General features: G+C 37.4%; 2 protein-coding genes across 2 annotated transcripts; both read left to right on the top strand.

Annotated features, from left to right (window-relative positions):
• Positions 1-115: 115 nt before the first annotated feature.
• On the top strand, positions 116-4,355 carry LOC118824695 (complement C1q-like protein 2). Its single transcript, XM_036595050.1, has 5 exons — positions 116-426; positions 634-675; positions 2,333-2,374; positions 3,760-3,888; positions 3,993-4,355. The coding sequence occupies exons 1-5, from the start codon at positions 174-176 to the stop codon at positions 4,268-4,270; spliced, it is 744 nt and encodes a 247-aa protein (XP_036450943.1). The 5' UTR covers positions 116-173; the 3' UTR covers positions 4,271-4,355.
• Positions 4,356-8,889: 4,534 nt separating this feature from the next.
• LOC118824557 (complement C1q-like protein 3) lies at positions 8,890-12,096 on the top strand. The gene is made up of 4 exons (XM_036594801.1): positions 8,890-9,206; positions 10,132-10,194; positions 10,936-11,064; positions 11,136-12,096. The coding sequence occupies exons 1-4, from the start codon at positions 8,984-8,986 to the stop codon at positions 11,414-11,416; spliced, it is 696 nt and encodes a 231-aa protein (XP_036450694.1). The 5' UTR covers positions 8,890-8,983; the 3' UTR covers positions 11,417-12,096.
• The last annotated feature ends 1,256 nt before the right edge of the window (positions 12,097-13,352 follow it).

Here is a 13,352-nt window from a genome sequence, read left to right as displayed (position 1 = left end):
AACTCAGAACTGAGCTTGTGCAATCTACTTCTGCATTTTCTACTCTTGAGGTGTGTGTGTGTGTGTGTGTGTGGCACATGAGCCTCTATATAAGAACCAGATGCTGATTGCCTCTTACATACACCCCATATTCTACTGAACCTTTCCACTCTCCGTACTGTAATTATCTCAGGATGAGGGTCAGTGTGGTTCTGCTTTGGCTCTTCTTGTCTTGTGTTCAGCTCCAGAGAGCTGATGACCAGCTCACAGTGAGGGACGTGCAGCTTCTGAACAAGGGTAACATGGAAAGATCAGCACTAGAAAAAACCCACCACTATGATGATGAGTTCACCGAGCTGAGAGAGCTGAAGGACATGGTCACCCAGCTGAGAGAGCAGCTGCAGTCCAGCCAAAGCCAGATTGAAGAGCTGCGGAAACAAAACGCAGGTAAATCAAATGATCTGAACCCAAACAACCTGAAACAAACAACTCCACAATTAAGTTCAGCCCATTTTTAATGTTGCATATTGTTTCACATTGTTCTGCATTGTTTCATGCTGTTTATAGTGTTTTAGTGACATAATCATTCCTATACATTTGATTTGTTTAAGATGTTTTCACTTTAATACTGTTTCTGATATTTTTATGTTAAAGCCATAAACAACAGACTGGTGGAGGTGTCCCAAGTGAATTCAGGTAGGAAAATGAATTAATTAATACTGCTGCCAGGTTATTAGAAAACTAACAAAAATATAATTAATAATTATATTTAGTTATAATTATAATTATAATTAATAAATCAGCAACAATTTCTTTTAGATTTGCCCCATCATGTTCTTAAAAAAATACGGTAACATTTTTTATGAATGTCACCTTTGTAAGCACCTATAAACACATTCATAACATGTTATAATGCATTCATAAGACATTATAAACATAGCTATAAATATTTATAAAAATGTATTATACGTTATAGCCATGTTTATTATGCATTATGAATTGTTAACATAATACATTATAAGTACTGATCATAACAAATTATAAGAGCTCATAAGTTGTATTTGTCCGCTCTAAGTAAAGTGAAGCATACTGTACTAAAGCCTCCTCCAGTGTTCAGAGTGAGGCTTCAAGTTGAAGTATTTACTGAAGGATTTACTGAAACACTAAAACACACAGTAAAGCACATTACAGGCTTCAAATGTCAGAGTTTAAACTAGAGCTGCCATCAGTGTTTTACCCAATGTGGGAAAGGTAATGTACACCACCGTTAGCTTGGTATTTGTCTTTACTTTATGCTCTCCAAGCTGGGATGGTAAAATTTTCTATGAATGTCACATTTGTAAGCATCTATAAACACATTCATAACATGTTATAATGCATTCATACGGCATTATAAACATGATTATAAACATTTATAAAAATGAATTACACTCTATAGCCATGTTTATTATACATTATGAATTGTTAATATAATGCTTTATAAACAGTGTTAATAACATGCTATACTGTCAGTGCCAAAGTCAGTCCCAACTTGGAGAGCGTAAGGACAAATACCAAGCTAACGGTGGTGAACATTACCTTTCCCACATTGGGTAAAACACTGAGGGCAGCACTAGTTTAAACTCTGACATTTGAAGCCTGTAATGAGCTTTATTGTGAATGTTTTAGTGTTTCAGTAAATCCTTCAGTAAATACTTCAACTTGAAGCCTCACTCTTAACACTGGAGGAGGCTTTAGTACAGTACGCTTCACTTTACTTAGAGCGGACAAATACGACTTATGAGCTCTTATAATTTGTTATGATCAGTACTTATAATGTATTATGTTAACAATTCATAATGCATAATAAACATGGCTATAACATATAATACATTTTTATAAATATTTATAGCTATGTTTATAATGTCTTATGAATGCATTATAACATGTTATGAATGTGTTTATAGGTGCTTACAAAGGTGACATTCATAGAAAATGTTACGAAAAATACTAATAAATAAAGAATGATTAAACCCAGAATAGATTTTAATTTGATACAAGTACAGCGTAAAAATACTTTTTTTAAAGAAAATATTTTTAATGCATATTCATCAATTCCATATATATAATTTGTGAACAAAATCTTCAAAGAGAACACACTTTAATGAATAGATAGTTAATAAGAACTATAATAATAATAATAATAAGAAGAAGAAGAAGAAGACAAATACATTGGCTCATTTAATACCTTTATGTATGTTTCCCAATATGTTAAAGTAAAAAAAATAAAAAAAATAAATAAAACATGAACATTTGACATTTGAGGTTTGCTCATACTTTTTTTACTTGTTTATTTGTTGTGTGTGTTTCACAGCTTTGAAGTGGAGCCTGGAAGCACTGAGAGAGGGGAATGCAAGTAAGACTTACATGTTGAAAAGAAAATTCATTTTTCAAATCCTTTATTAGAAAGCTTTATGAGATATTTCTGCATAAACCTCAAAAATACACATATGCCAATCTAACAAAATGGGTTTGTGGCCAGGTGTAACATGAGGATCATGTAGGTTGTTTGCAGGAGTGAACTGGTTTCATTTGGGGCAGTCCAACACTCACAATAAGAAAAAGAGGCAGATCCATAAGAGGCAGATCTATATTGGAAAACCAGAAAGACAAGGCAAAGGTCAAAACAGTGGAAATACCAACACAAAGTAACACGGCCTGGAGCTCAGTAGAGAAACGGGCACTTCACAAACATACAGGTAACCTGTACATATATGGGAGTCTTAGGCCCAATCCCATTTCACCCCTCACCGTTACCACTTAGCCCTACCCCTCCATTTTACGTGTTCACTTCTAGGGGTAGGGTGTCCTGATTTTTGTTGAGATAGAGGGGTAGGGCGAAGTGTTAAAACTGAAGTTTTCCAGAGTCACTCTCCAAACAGAGTGAACTAGCGAGATGGAGCACAAGCGACCAAAGAAACCCACAAATGTGTTTTCTGTTAGAAAATTACAATAATCATTGCATTATTATGGCCCGTTTCTTCATAGCAAGTATAAAACATTGCTAGTACTATGCTGATGTCTCAGTAGCTAGCTAGCTAAATTCCCTGTTCCACCTTAAACCATAAAATGAAGAGACCTCACAAAGCCTAAGGCCAAACAAAGAGGTATATATGTCCATAAACTATTTGCAGGTGTGTGTAATGATGGAGAGGTTGATTCAGGGAGCTGGAAAAAGTTATTTCAGACTGGGCAGGTCCAAATGGGGGAGATTCTGTGATAGCCAACAATTCAACACACCAAAACAGCTGCAATGTGAGATTTTCTTTATGTTGAAATTAAAAGAAGTACAATAACTGAGTCAGAAAACTGAAAACGGGCTAAAATATGGTGAGAGTGCGCTGCTGCGAGTCTCCCTGTAAAGCCTCAAATAATCATTTAAAACTGGGGTCGGGTTGGGAGTTTATCGGATCACATCATACGTCTTTACATGTTAACGTCACACTCAAAAAGAAGGTCCGGCTCGATGTTTAGGCCTCAAATGCTGAATTGACGTTATACTAATGAAGATAATTTACTCACATCCTCACACGATACAACCTTCACCAAATTTAGAGGCCTCTTTGAATTCTCTTTCATAACATGGGTTTCAAGGCGAAACCCATGTTACAGAACGTTCTTCCGCACATTGCATGCAATTATGTTTCCACAAGAGAGATCTCCAAATCACCAAAACTTGCTTTAAATACAGAAAAAGATAACATTTTGGTTAGCCTGTTTATGGCATGTTTATGTTTACAGAGGTTCGGAAGGTGGCGTTCTTATTTGGTTCAGGCTTAAATGGCTACCTCGGGCCTCTAGGTGTCGACACCATACTGGTTTTCCGCAAAGAAATCACAAACATTGGAAACGCATACAGTCCAATCACAGGTAAATGAACAGTCAGTACAGAGACAGTGTCTGATGTCTGGTTTGGTTCTTCTCTCTGGTGGTGTAGAGACTCTGTACTGATCCATCTGTTTCTCCTTCTGCAGGTGTTTTCACTGCTCCACTCAGAGGAGTCTATTACTTCAGGTTTAATGTACTTGGTAGCAACTCATACTGGATGACTATAGACTTGTATAAAAATCAAGAGCGAATCATAACTGCAGCTGAATATCCAGGGGGGCAGCATGAATACTCTGTCGGTGGTGCCACTCTGCTGCTGCAGAAAGGAGATCTTGTGTATCTTAAGCTCCGCGCTACCTGTCAAATTTATGACAGTGCTGACAACCTTACCACTTTCACCGGCTTTCTGCTGTTTCCCATGTGAAGTGCTTTAATCACTGGAAAAGAGCAATCAGTTTGCAGCATTTGTCTAAAACCTCCCATGCAAAAAAACAAGAAATAAACATATATCATGCTGCAAGTACACTGTGCTTCATTCTGAAATGTATTCAAAAGAACTACACTTTATTTCTTTTAGGATATATGATCTAGAATCAATGTTTTACTATACATATGGGCAGGGGGATAAAATATGAAGTCTTAGATATGCCAGAAAATGTTTTTTGTATTTTATTTTATTTGAGTTTTTGCTGAAACAGCCTGGTAAATTCACGCAACTACATTTAATACATTTAATTCATTTAATTTGAACCAGATGTATTTTTCAATTTGAATACAAAATAAGTGAGAGAAACTATATTCATCCATATAAACATAATTAGTGAAATCAGGTCCATAAGTATTTGGACAGTGGCACATCTTTGTAATTTTGCCCTTGTACACCACCACAGTGGATTTGAAATGAAGCAGTCAACATGTGATTGAAGTGCAGACTTTCAGCTTTACTTTAATGGATTTAAATTGTATTAATTGTTTGGGAATTACAGCCACTTTTTTACATAAACCCTCCGTTTTAACAGGAGGGTAATCAGACAGTTGGCTGATAAGCAGTTTCATGGCCAAGTGTGACCTGGAAGAGAAGAGTATGGAGAAGGAAAGGAAGAGTTCATGATCTGAAGCATTCCACACCATCTGTCGAACATGGTGGAGGTAGTATTATGACACGGGCATGCATGGCTGCCAGTGGAACTGGGTCACTGGTGTTTATTGATGATGTGACTACTAATAGAAATAGCAGGATGAATTCTGAAGTGAATAGAGCTGCAATTTCTGCTCAGATTCAGAAAAATTTGCAAAACTGACAGGACGGCACTTCACAGCACAGATGAATAATGATCCAAAACATTATGCGAAAGTAACCCAAGGCCTGGCAAAACATCTCAAGAGAGGAAACAGCATTTGGTTGACGGGTTCCAGACCTCAGGCAGTCATTGACTGCAAAAGATTTGCATACAATTATTAATAATAATCCTTGAATTTGAAAATGAGCGACTATGTAAAACTATGTATGGCTGTAATTCCTAAATAGGTAAGGTAATATTTTGTTAAATCCCTTGAATTTATAGCTGAAAGTTTACACTTCTGTCACTTGACTGCTTCATTTCAAATCCATAGTGGTGGTGTACAATTTTATTTTTGACTATGACGTATACACAACAAATACTAGCACATTATGGTAAAATTTTACTGTATTCAATTTGCGTGCATCTATATTACATTTACAATGAATCTGTAAATAAAAGATTACAGAAAAAAAATTGAACTTAGGTTTTATCTTTTTGGATAAAGAAATATAAGACGACAATTTTGATTTTTCCTTTCATGCAGTAGTATAAGCATGGAAACAACAGTGAAACCACTTCTGCAGCAATGCAATCTCTACAAGGCAGAGGTGACAAGTTAAATGACAAAATGTGATTTAGGTGTTGAGTTACCATGATCTGCCAGAAGAGCTTTCATGTGCCTTGACAGATTCTACAAGACTCTCTGGAACTGCAACATGATGGAGAAAGTTGTCTAACATGGCAGTCAGAAATGTCCCACAAGTGCTCAACTGTTTGAGGGCTGGACAGAGTGGCACTGGTCATCCCTTAAATCAGACTGTCCACCCTGGGTGCTACCCCAGAACTTTTCTTCATGTACCTGATGATGAGAATTCTTCCGTCCACTCACATGGGAGAAGGCAGTTCATGAGCAATAACGATCAATATAATTTCAATATTTTGCCACTTCCTGGCACTCATGCCTTCAGTGCTACTGATATTTTACAGGAAAGTGAATTAATAGCTGATTGCATTGGCTACAAACCTTGACAGTTGCCCACTGTGACCTTTTGCACCCACCATTCCAAAAAATTAAATGAGAAAATGTGAAAACTTACTAAATATTGCACTTTGCATTTTCCTTTCTTTCCAAAAAGTTCTATTTATGAGTATCACAAACGCACAAATTTCTAGTATTATTACCTAAATTGATATAATCCAGCCCTAGCAGCAGCCCTGAAAACTCTCAGCTTATAAACTTTTATAACTTAAAAAATAAATGACTTCATCTGAACATAATGTCCCTGATCTGCTGCTGGGGAAGTGGGGGTCTTCTTCAAAATTCTCATTGCTGGCAGCTGAAACCAAAGTTAAAAACTCTTCCAATCTTCTTAATGAATGTGATTCATATTCATCATTTGAAACAGTGATTTTTTGCCAGAAGGTGACGAATTTATATATCAATCAATAACATGCTTGAAGGCAGTGAGTTAGAAGAGAGGAGCGCTCAAGGGACCAGTCAGATTTTTAAGGCAAAGAAGTGAAATGTTCTGCCTTGACCAAGTCCATCACCTGCCCACAATCCAATCAAGCCTACATTTTCACTGCCTGAAGCCAAACTGAAGGTAACACGCTTCAAGAACAAGCAGGAACAGAAGACAGCTGCAGTAACGGCCTGGCAGAGCATCACCAGGGACGAATCCTAACATCTGGTGATGTCTATGGCTTCCAGACTTTAGGCAGGATTTGCAACCAAGTACTGAAAATGATAAATTAATTTCACCCTGAGTTTGTCCAGTTATATTTGAAACCCCTAAAAACGGGGAAACTATGTACAAAGATGTTTGTAATTCTTAAATGTTCAGGCAATTTGTGTGTAAATACCCTCAAACTAAAGCTCACATTCATAATTTAATTTCAGCTCCAGTATGCTGTGGTAGGCATCTAAAATAACGATAATTTTGTTGACCACCACATATTTATACACTAAAGTAAGTAATAAAGCGTAAATAAGTGTAAATAAGCCAAATACAAGCAATATCTTTGGTTTAATTTATTATTTAGAAAAAAAGATATATTCTTTAGCACAATGCTTTTCATCATTATAGTTACAAGACTGAAATCAAGATAACATAGATAACAACTATGGAAATATCTAATATTTTAATAATAACATTGAATGTTTGGTTTGATTTGATTGTTTTTGTTTGAGTGTGAGGGTTTATTACATTGCTGCTAAAAGTGTCAAATGCAATAATGGTCATAATTAACAAGAAACCTTACCTGTATTTCAAATGTGCATCAGGTGATAATTTCCCATGTTTTATTCATTGAGTGTATTTTTTTCTCTCAAGGACAGCTCCTATTTGCACCTGTTACTCTTTATAAAAGAACTGAGAGACTCTGTGATAGGAAAATAATTATTGATCTTCTGTCTAAAACAAGCAGGATCTTGTTCAATTATGAAGAACACCACAGACGGAAATTAAGTTGAATAAAATTTAAGGTTGTCTTTAATTTGCAGCAATTTGACATTGTCATGGGCCTTGGTGGTGCAGTGGGTAAGCGCTCCCAGCCCACAGCAAAAAGGGCCTGGGTTTGATTCCCTGGCCAGTTAATTAGGTTAGTTCTTGTGTGGAGTTTGCATGTTCTCCCTGTTTCCTCCAGGTGCTCTGGTTTCCTCCCACAGTCCAGGTAGTCCACCCTAAAATCCACCATAGGTGTGATTGTATTTATCTGTGTGTCCCTGCGATGGACTGGCGACCTGGCCAGGGTGTTTCCTGCCTTCCACCCAATGATCGCTGGGCTAGGCTCCAGCACCCTCCGCAACCCAGAAGGATAAGCAGCTTAGATAACGTGTGTGTTGATGATGGTGTGTGTGTGCTGATGTTGTCATTACAACAGCAGAATACAAACCAGCCAATCATGGAAGATGTTCAGTTAGCCATCAGCTGCTCTCTAAGGTTCAGCCCCTAAGACATAGACGTATATACCTTGAGTGGCATATATTGGAGGTAGTATATGTGGCAATTAGTTTGGAAAATCCCTACTGCTGACCTTAGGCACAGCTATATCTGTAAACAGGCACCTGACATAAGGAAAATTCCCCTTTTCCAATGATGTATCCATGGGATATTTCCATGGGATGCATATGACCAGCTCCTGAATCTGTTGGCTCAAATTAAACTCCGGTTTTGGTACCAAGGGCTCAAATGATGCTTAAATCCAAAGCCGTCAATCCTTAGCATAGACAGTGCAGAAGCATACTGTGGTGTCCACCACAGGCCACCCTGCCATGAGGAACTTAGGTGAGCACATTCGAGGTAAGAAGGACATTCATTAATGTTGCTGTTTTTTAATGTTGTTGCTGTTATTAGTGTAGTTGTGTTGCTTGTTTTAAACAGTGTAACTAGTGGTGTCTACCCTCCTTGGTATGTTGTGTCCTCCACATTACCCCCTCCCTGTGTTTTGAGTTGGAGTTAGAACTGGGCCAGGCAGTTCTGGCTGCCAGTTGAAGTGCCATAAAAGTAAAAGAGAATTTGCCTATTTGCACTATAATATATTGGCATTACATAGCATATACCTAACATGTACAATGCTAAATTCATCTCTTTTAACTTGTAGCTAATATATGTGTATCCTTCATAAAGTATGATTAGTATTTGATCAGCTGTCCCCATTATGAAACCAGAATTGAGCTTGTGCAGTCTACTTTGGCATTTTCTGTTCTTGAAGTGTGTGCATGTGTGTGTGTGTGTGTGTGTGTTTGGCACATCTCTGTATGCTCCACTTTATAAGAACCAGATGTTTATCGCCTGTTACAAACACCCCATTTTCAGCTGAACCGTTCCACTTTATACTGTGGATATCTCAGGATGAGGGTCAGTGTGGTCTTCCTTTTTTTGTTCTTGTCTTGTGTTCAGCTCCAGAGACCTGATGACCAGCTCGTAGTGGGGCCAATGCAGCTTCTGGACAAGAGTCGTGTGGAAAGATCAGAGCCCGATGTGTGGACCGAGCTGAGAGAGCTGCGGGACATGGTGGTGGAGCAGAAGGTGAAACTGCAAAGCCAGATTGAAGAGCTGCAGAAACAAAATGCAGGTAAGTCAAATGATCTGAACTGAAAAAGTCTGACAGAAACTCTGCATGAACATCAATGAAAGCCGAACAATTCCACAAATTAGCAAAATATAATGAAATTTGTTGGAAAATTTCAGTTACGTTCCACTTTGTTTCATGCTGTTTATAATAATATAATAATCCATTCAAGATGTTTTCACTTTAACATTGTTTCTGTTATTTTTATGTCAAAGTCATAAACAACTGGTGGAGTTGACCCAGGTGAATTAGGAAAAAAGAAAGTGCTGAATTGAATTCACTGCTGGGTGATTAGCTTTGGCCAGAGAGGCTGTTTGAACAAATTAATAAATAAGCAAAAGTTTCTGTTTAATTTCTGTGAGCAGGCAAAACTGGGTTCAGATCTTTTTCATTTACACCATCACTTGGTTGTTCAAAGTTTTGTATTTGACTTTGACTCAATGACATAAAAATACAAATGTGCTTTTACTCCTGTAAGAATAAACTGTAGAAAAAGTAAATAGAAAATAACTTTAATGAATCTCCAGAAATCCTTTTATGTGAGATGTTAGTTGTTGTTGAGGATCTCTTGAACGCAGAATGCAGAAGCAGTCTTGCAGGAAACAGCAGGAAAGACATTAAAAATGATGAGAAATTTTTTTTTTTCATCACTCAGTTTTTGAAAATGTCACCAGAAGCAGGATTTCAGATCAGCTTGAAGAAAGCACACTGTTGGAATGATGGGTGCTTTTTAGCATCTTTCTTGTGACTCAACTTATTTATTCATATCAAGCAAGACAGGATACTTGTCTGGTGCCTCTGCGAGGGTCTGACTCTGCTGCTAAAATGTACACTGTAAACTTATTACAGTCTTTACTTTAATCATGACTCTTAATGGTGCTTTAGCTTTTGGTCCATGATCTGATGCATTGTTGTGTGTGTTTCACAGCTTTGGAGGAGAGAGTGGTCTCTACTGAAGTGGGTGTGGAAGCACAGAGAGAGGAGAACGCAAGTGAGACTTAAATGTTTGGTTGGAGGATCATTTTACAAATACTTGAGCAACATGATGTTTCTACATAAACCACAAACATACACATAGGCCAATGTTGCGAAACGTTTTTGTTGGCAGTCGTTTTATTAAGGACAATCCAAGACTCACAGTACATAACAGGCAGGGGTCAAAAGACAGACACAAAGGAAGTAGACAAGCGAAATTCAAGAGAACAGGCAAGAGTCAAACACAGAAAAATACCAGTACTTTGGAACACAGCTCAGAACTCAGTTAAATGCACAGAGAGCCTGAAGCCAAACAGAGAATTTTTTCAGTTTTTGACATAATTTGAAAATACCTGTAACCCTTTACATTGTATGTCAATTTCAAGATGAATGGACCAAAGTTTTTGCACATGATGTCATTCGTCTTTACATACTGACATCACACAAAAACGTTTAGGTCTCAAATGATCTCAAAATCAACATTATTCTGATGAAGATATGATGACAACAGTCTTCACATCCCCAGAAGACAAGTTTTCATCCTTCATGAAGTTTTGACAGTTTTCCTTAAATTCTATTTCAGTTCATCTACTCAGGGAAGGGGTCCGAAGTACGAGCCATGCTACAAAATGTTCTTCCACACATTACGTGCACTTATACATTTCCACCAGAGAGGTCCCCCAAACTTACATAGTGCATCCTTTAGTATGGAAAAAGATCAGATTTGTTCTGACACTGTCCATGTTTCTGTTTGCAGACAGACCAAAGGTGGCATTCTCATTTGCTTCAGGCTTAAAAGGCCATCATGGGCCTCACAGCACTGACAACATACTGGTTTTCCACAGAGAAATCACAAATATTGGAAACGCTTTTAGTAAAACTACAGGTAAATGCACAGTTTCTTCTCTCTGGTGGTGTAGAGACTCTGTACTGATCCATCTGTTTCTCCTTCTGCAGGTGTTTTCACTGCTCCATTCAGAGGAGTCTATTACTTCAGGTTCAATGTACTTAGTGAGAAGGGTCCACACATGCTGGCTGTATGTTTGTTTAAAAATGAAGAGAAAATTTTGGACGTGAGTGAATTTCCAAAAGAAACATTTGAGTACGTCGTTGGTGGAGCCACTCTGCAGCTGGAGAAAGGAGATGAAGTGTATCTTAAGCTCAGAGGTCACAGTCAGATTTATGACAACAGCGACAACCATTGCACTTTCAGTGGTTTTCTGCTGTTTGCAATGTGAAATGCTTTTAGTGGTGAGGAAAAAGAAGAAGCAATACAGCCTTGACAATCTATAACTTAAGAACAGTTTAAGATACAAACATGATCCACATATCAGAACATCCAGCAGACCCACCCGTAACTAGCATGATGTCATCGAGCTGTAATGTCAGCATTAGTGAGTAATCTGACTCGGAAAATCACCTAAAATCCTGATATTATTGCTCTGCTGTTTGACCTTCATATTCCAACAAAGGGTTAAAACAGTGACATGATTCACACATCAGATCATCATCAGACTCTGCTTCGCCATCCAGAGTGATTTCATCCACCTGTGACCGTCCATCAGCCAGAGATCAGCTCCAAAACCACCCAAACTCACTCGCTACTGTTATATTACATCTCTGCTTTTAGCCTTCATATTATAAACAAAGGGCTTTCAGTTTACATTGATTTTCAGTATTAAAAATCTGATATTAAATATGCAGCTCAGTTTGTAATGAAAAATAAAGGCTGTCTTACTGTGTATCTGAGTTTTAGCACTCAGCCTGAATCCAAGGGGACAGAAAATCAATAAAAATACATGTCCACCTTATTCTAATTGTTTATTTTTGCTCATGATAACCAAACGGAACTTATTGCACTTTCAGCTCACAGACAGTCCAGACTAACAATTGCATTTGTTTACAAGATCTCTATAATAAAAAAAGAAAAAAAAATTAGCAGGCGCTAGGTAAATTTTTGATCAGAAATGATCCAAATTTATAAAGATATCAAATTTCTGTTAGTTTACATGTCAAACAATGGCATATCTGAGTAGCCCAGAGTCTCTTGAAAATGACAACATATGGCATGTCTGACTGTTTCATGTAAATACTTTATAATTGCAATTGTAACTGTAATTGAGCCAAAAAATACCAACATAAAATCCCCAAAATTTTAGGTGTTTAAGGGTTAAAATGTGACCTGCATTTTTAAAATGCAAGAGACATTAAACAGTGTGATTCTTTCTTCTATATTTGATATATTTTGTGCCAGTACTCTCTTTGCTTTATTACATTCTTTGCCCTTTTTATTCATCTAAAAATGAATGTGACAAATATATTTTGAACCGCAGAAGTGTGTTGTGTTTATTTCCTACGCTGATGTTTGTCATTGAAAGCGAGTGGCACTAAGAAAACTTTCAGAGATCATGTGATCAAAATGGCTTCATTCAGGTGACGTCATTAAAGTGTGAGTGTTGATCTCACAGGAAGGTGCACAGAAAATATAAGGACATTCTGCCCTTTTTTGTCCTTCCTTCCTTCCTTCCTTCCTTCCATTATTCATTCATTAGTGTAGCAAGTAATACCACTGCCCTCTATAGGGCAGAATGGGGTTTGATTCTCTGCTGGAGCAATCACAGGTTAGAGGTTAAGGTTAGGGTTAGGATTAGGGCCAGGGTTAGGATTAGGTTTTGGGTTTAGGTTAAGGTTTGGGTTAGGATTAGGGCCAGGGTGAGGGTTAGGTTTTGGGTTGAGGCTAAGGTTAGGATTAGAGCCAGGGTGAGGATTAGGTTTTGGGTTTAGGTTAAGGTTAAAGGGTAAGGTTAAGGGTAAAGTTGGTAAGGTTAGGTTTGATGGAAGTAACATATTAACAATACATCTATTTAATGTAAGTAATGTATCAACAGAACATCTACAAGATATTTACTTCAGTGTATTCAGATGCTTCACTGCTGCTACTTCACTGGTGTGTTGTTGATGTGTTACTGATACTCAGTTAAGAGTTTATGAATCATCTACAAAGGATCACTTCAAATAAAGTGTTACCAAAATATGCAATAGAATAAACTTAGAACTTTCAGGACAGAGAAAAAACATATTATTATAAAAATGTGCTCACAAGCAAATATCAGTGGAATCACAATGCATCTTAATTAATATAAACACACACGTCATCGCTGTCAGACAAAACCT

Source organism: Colossoma macropomum, unplaced genomic scaffold, assembly GCF_904425465.1.
Source record: "Colossoma macropomum unplaced genomic scaffold, Colossoma_macropomum, whole genome shotgun sequence".
NCBI lineage: Eukaryota > Metazoa > Chordata > Actinopteri > Characiformes > Serrasalmidae > Colossoma > Colossoma macropomum.
This window is presented reverse-complemented; position numbering and strand designations above follow the sequence as displayed.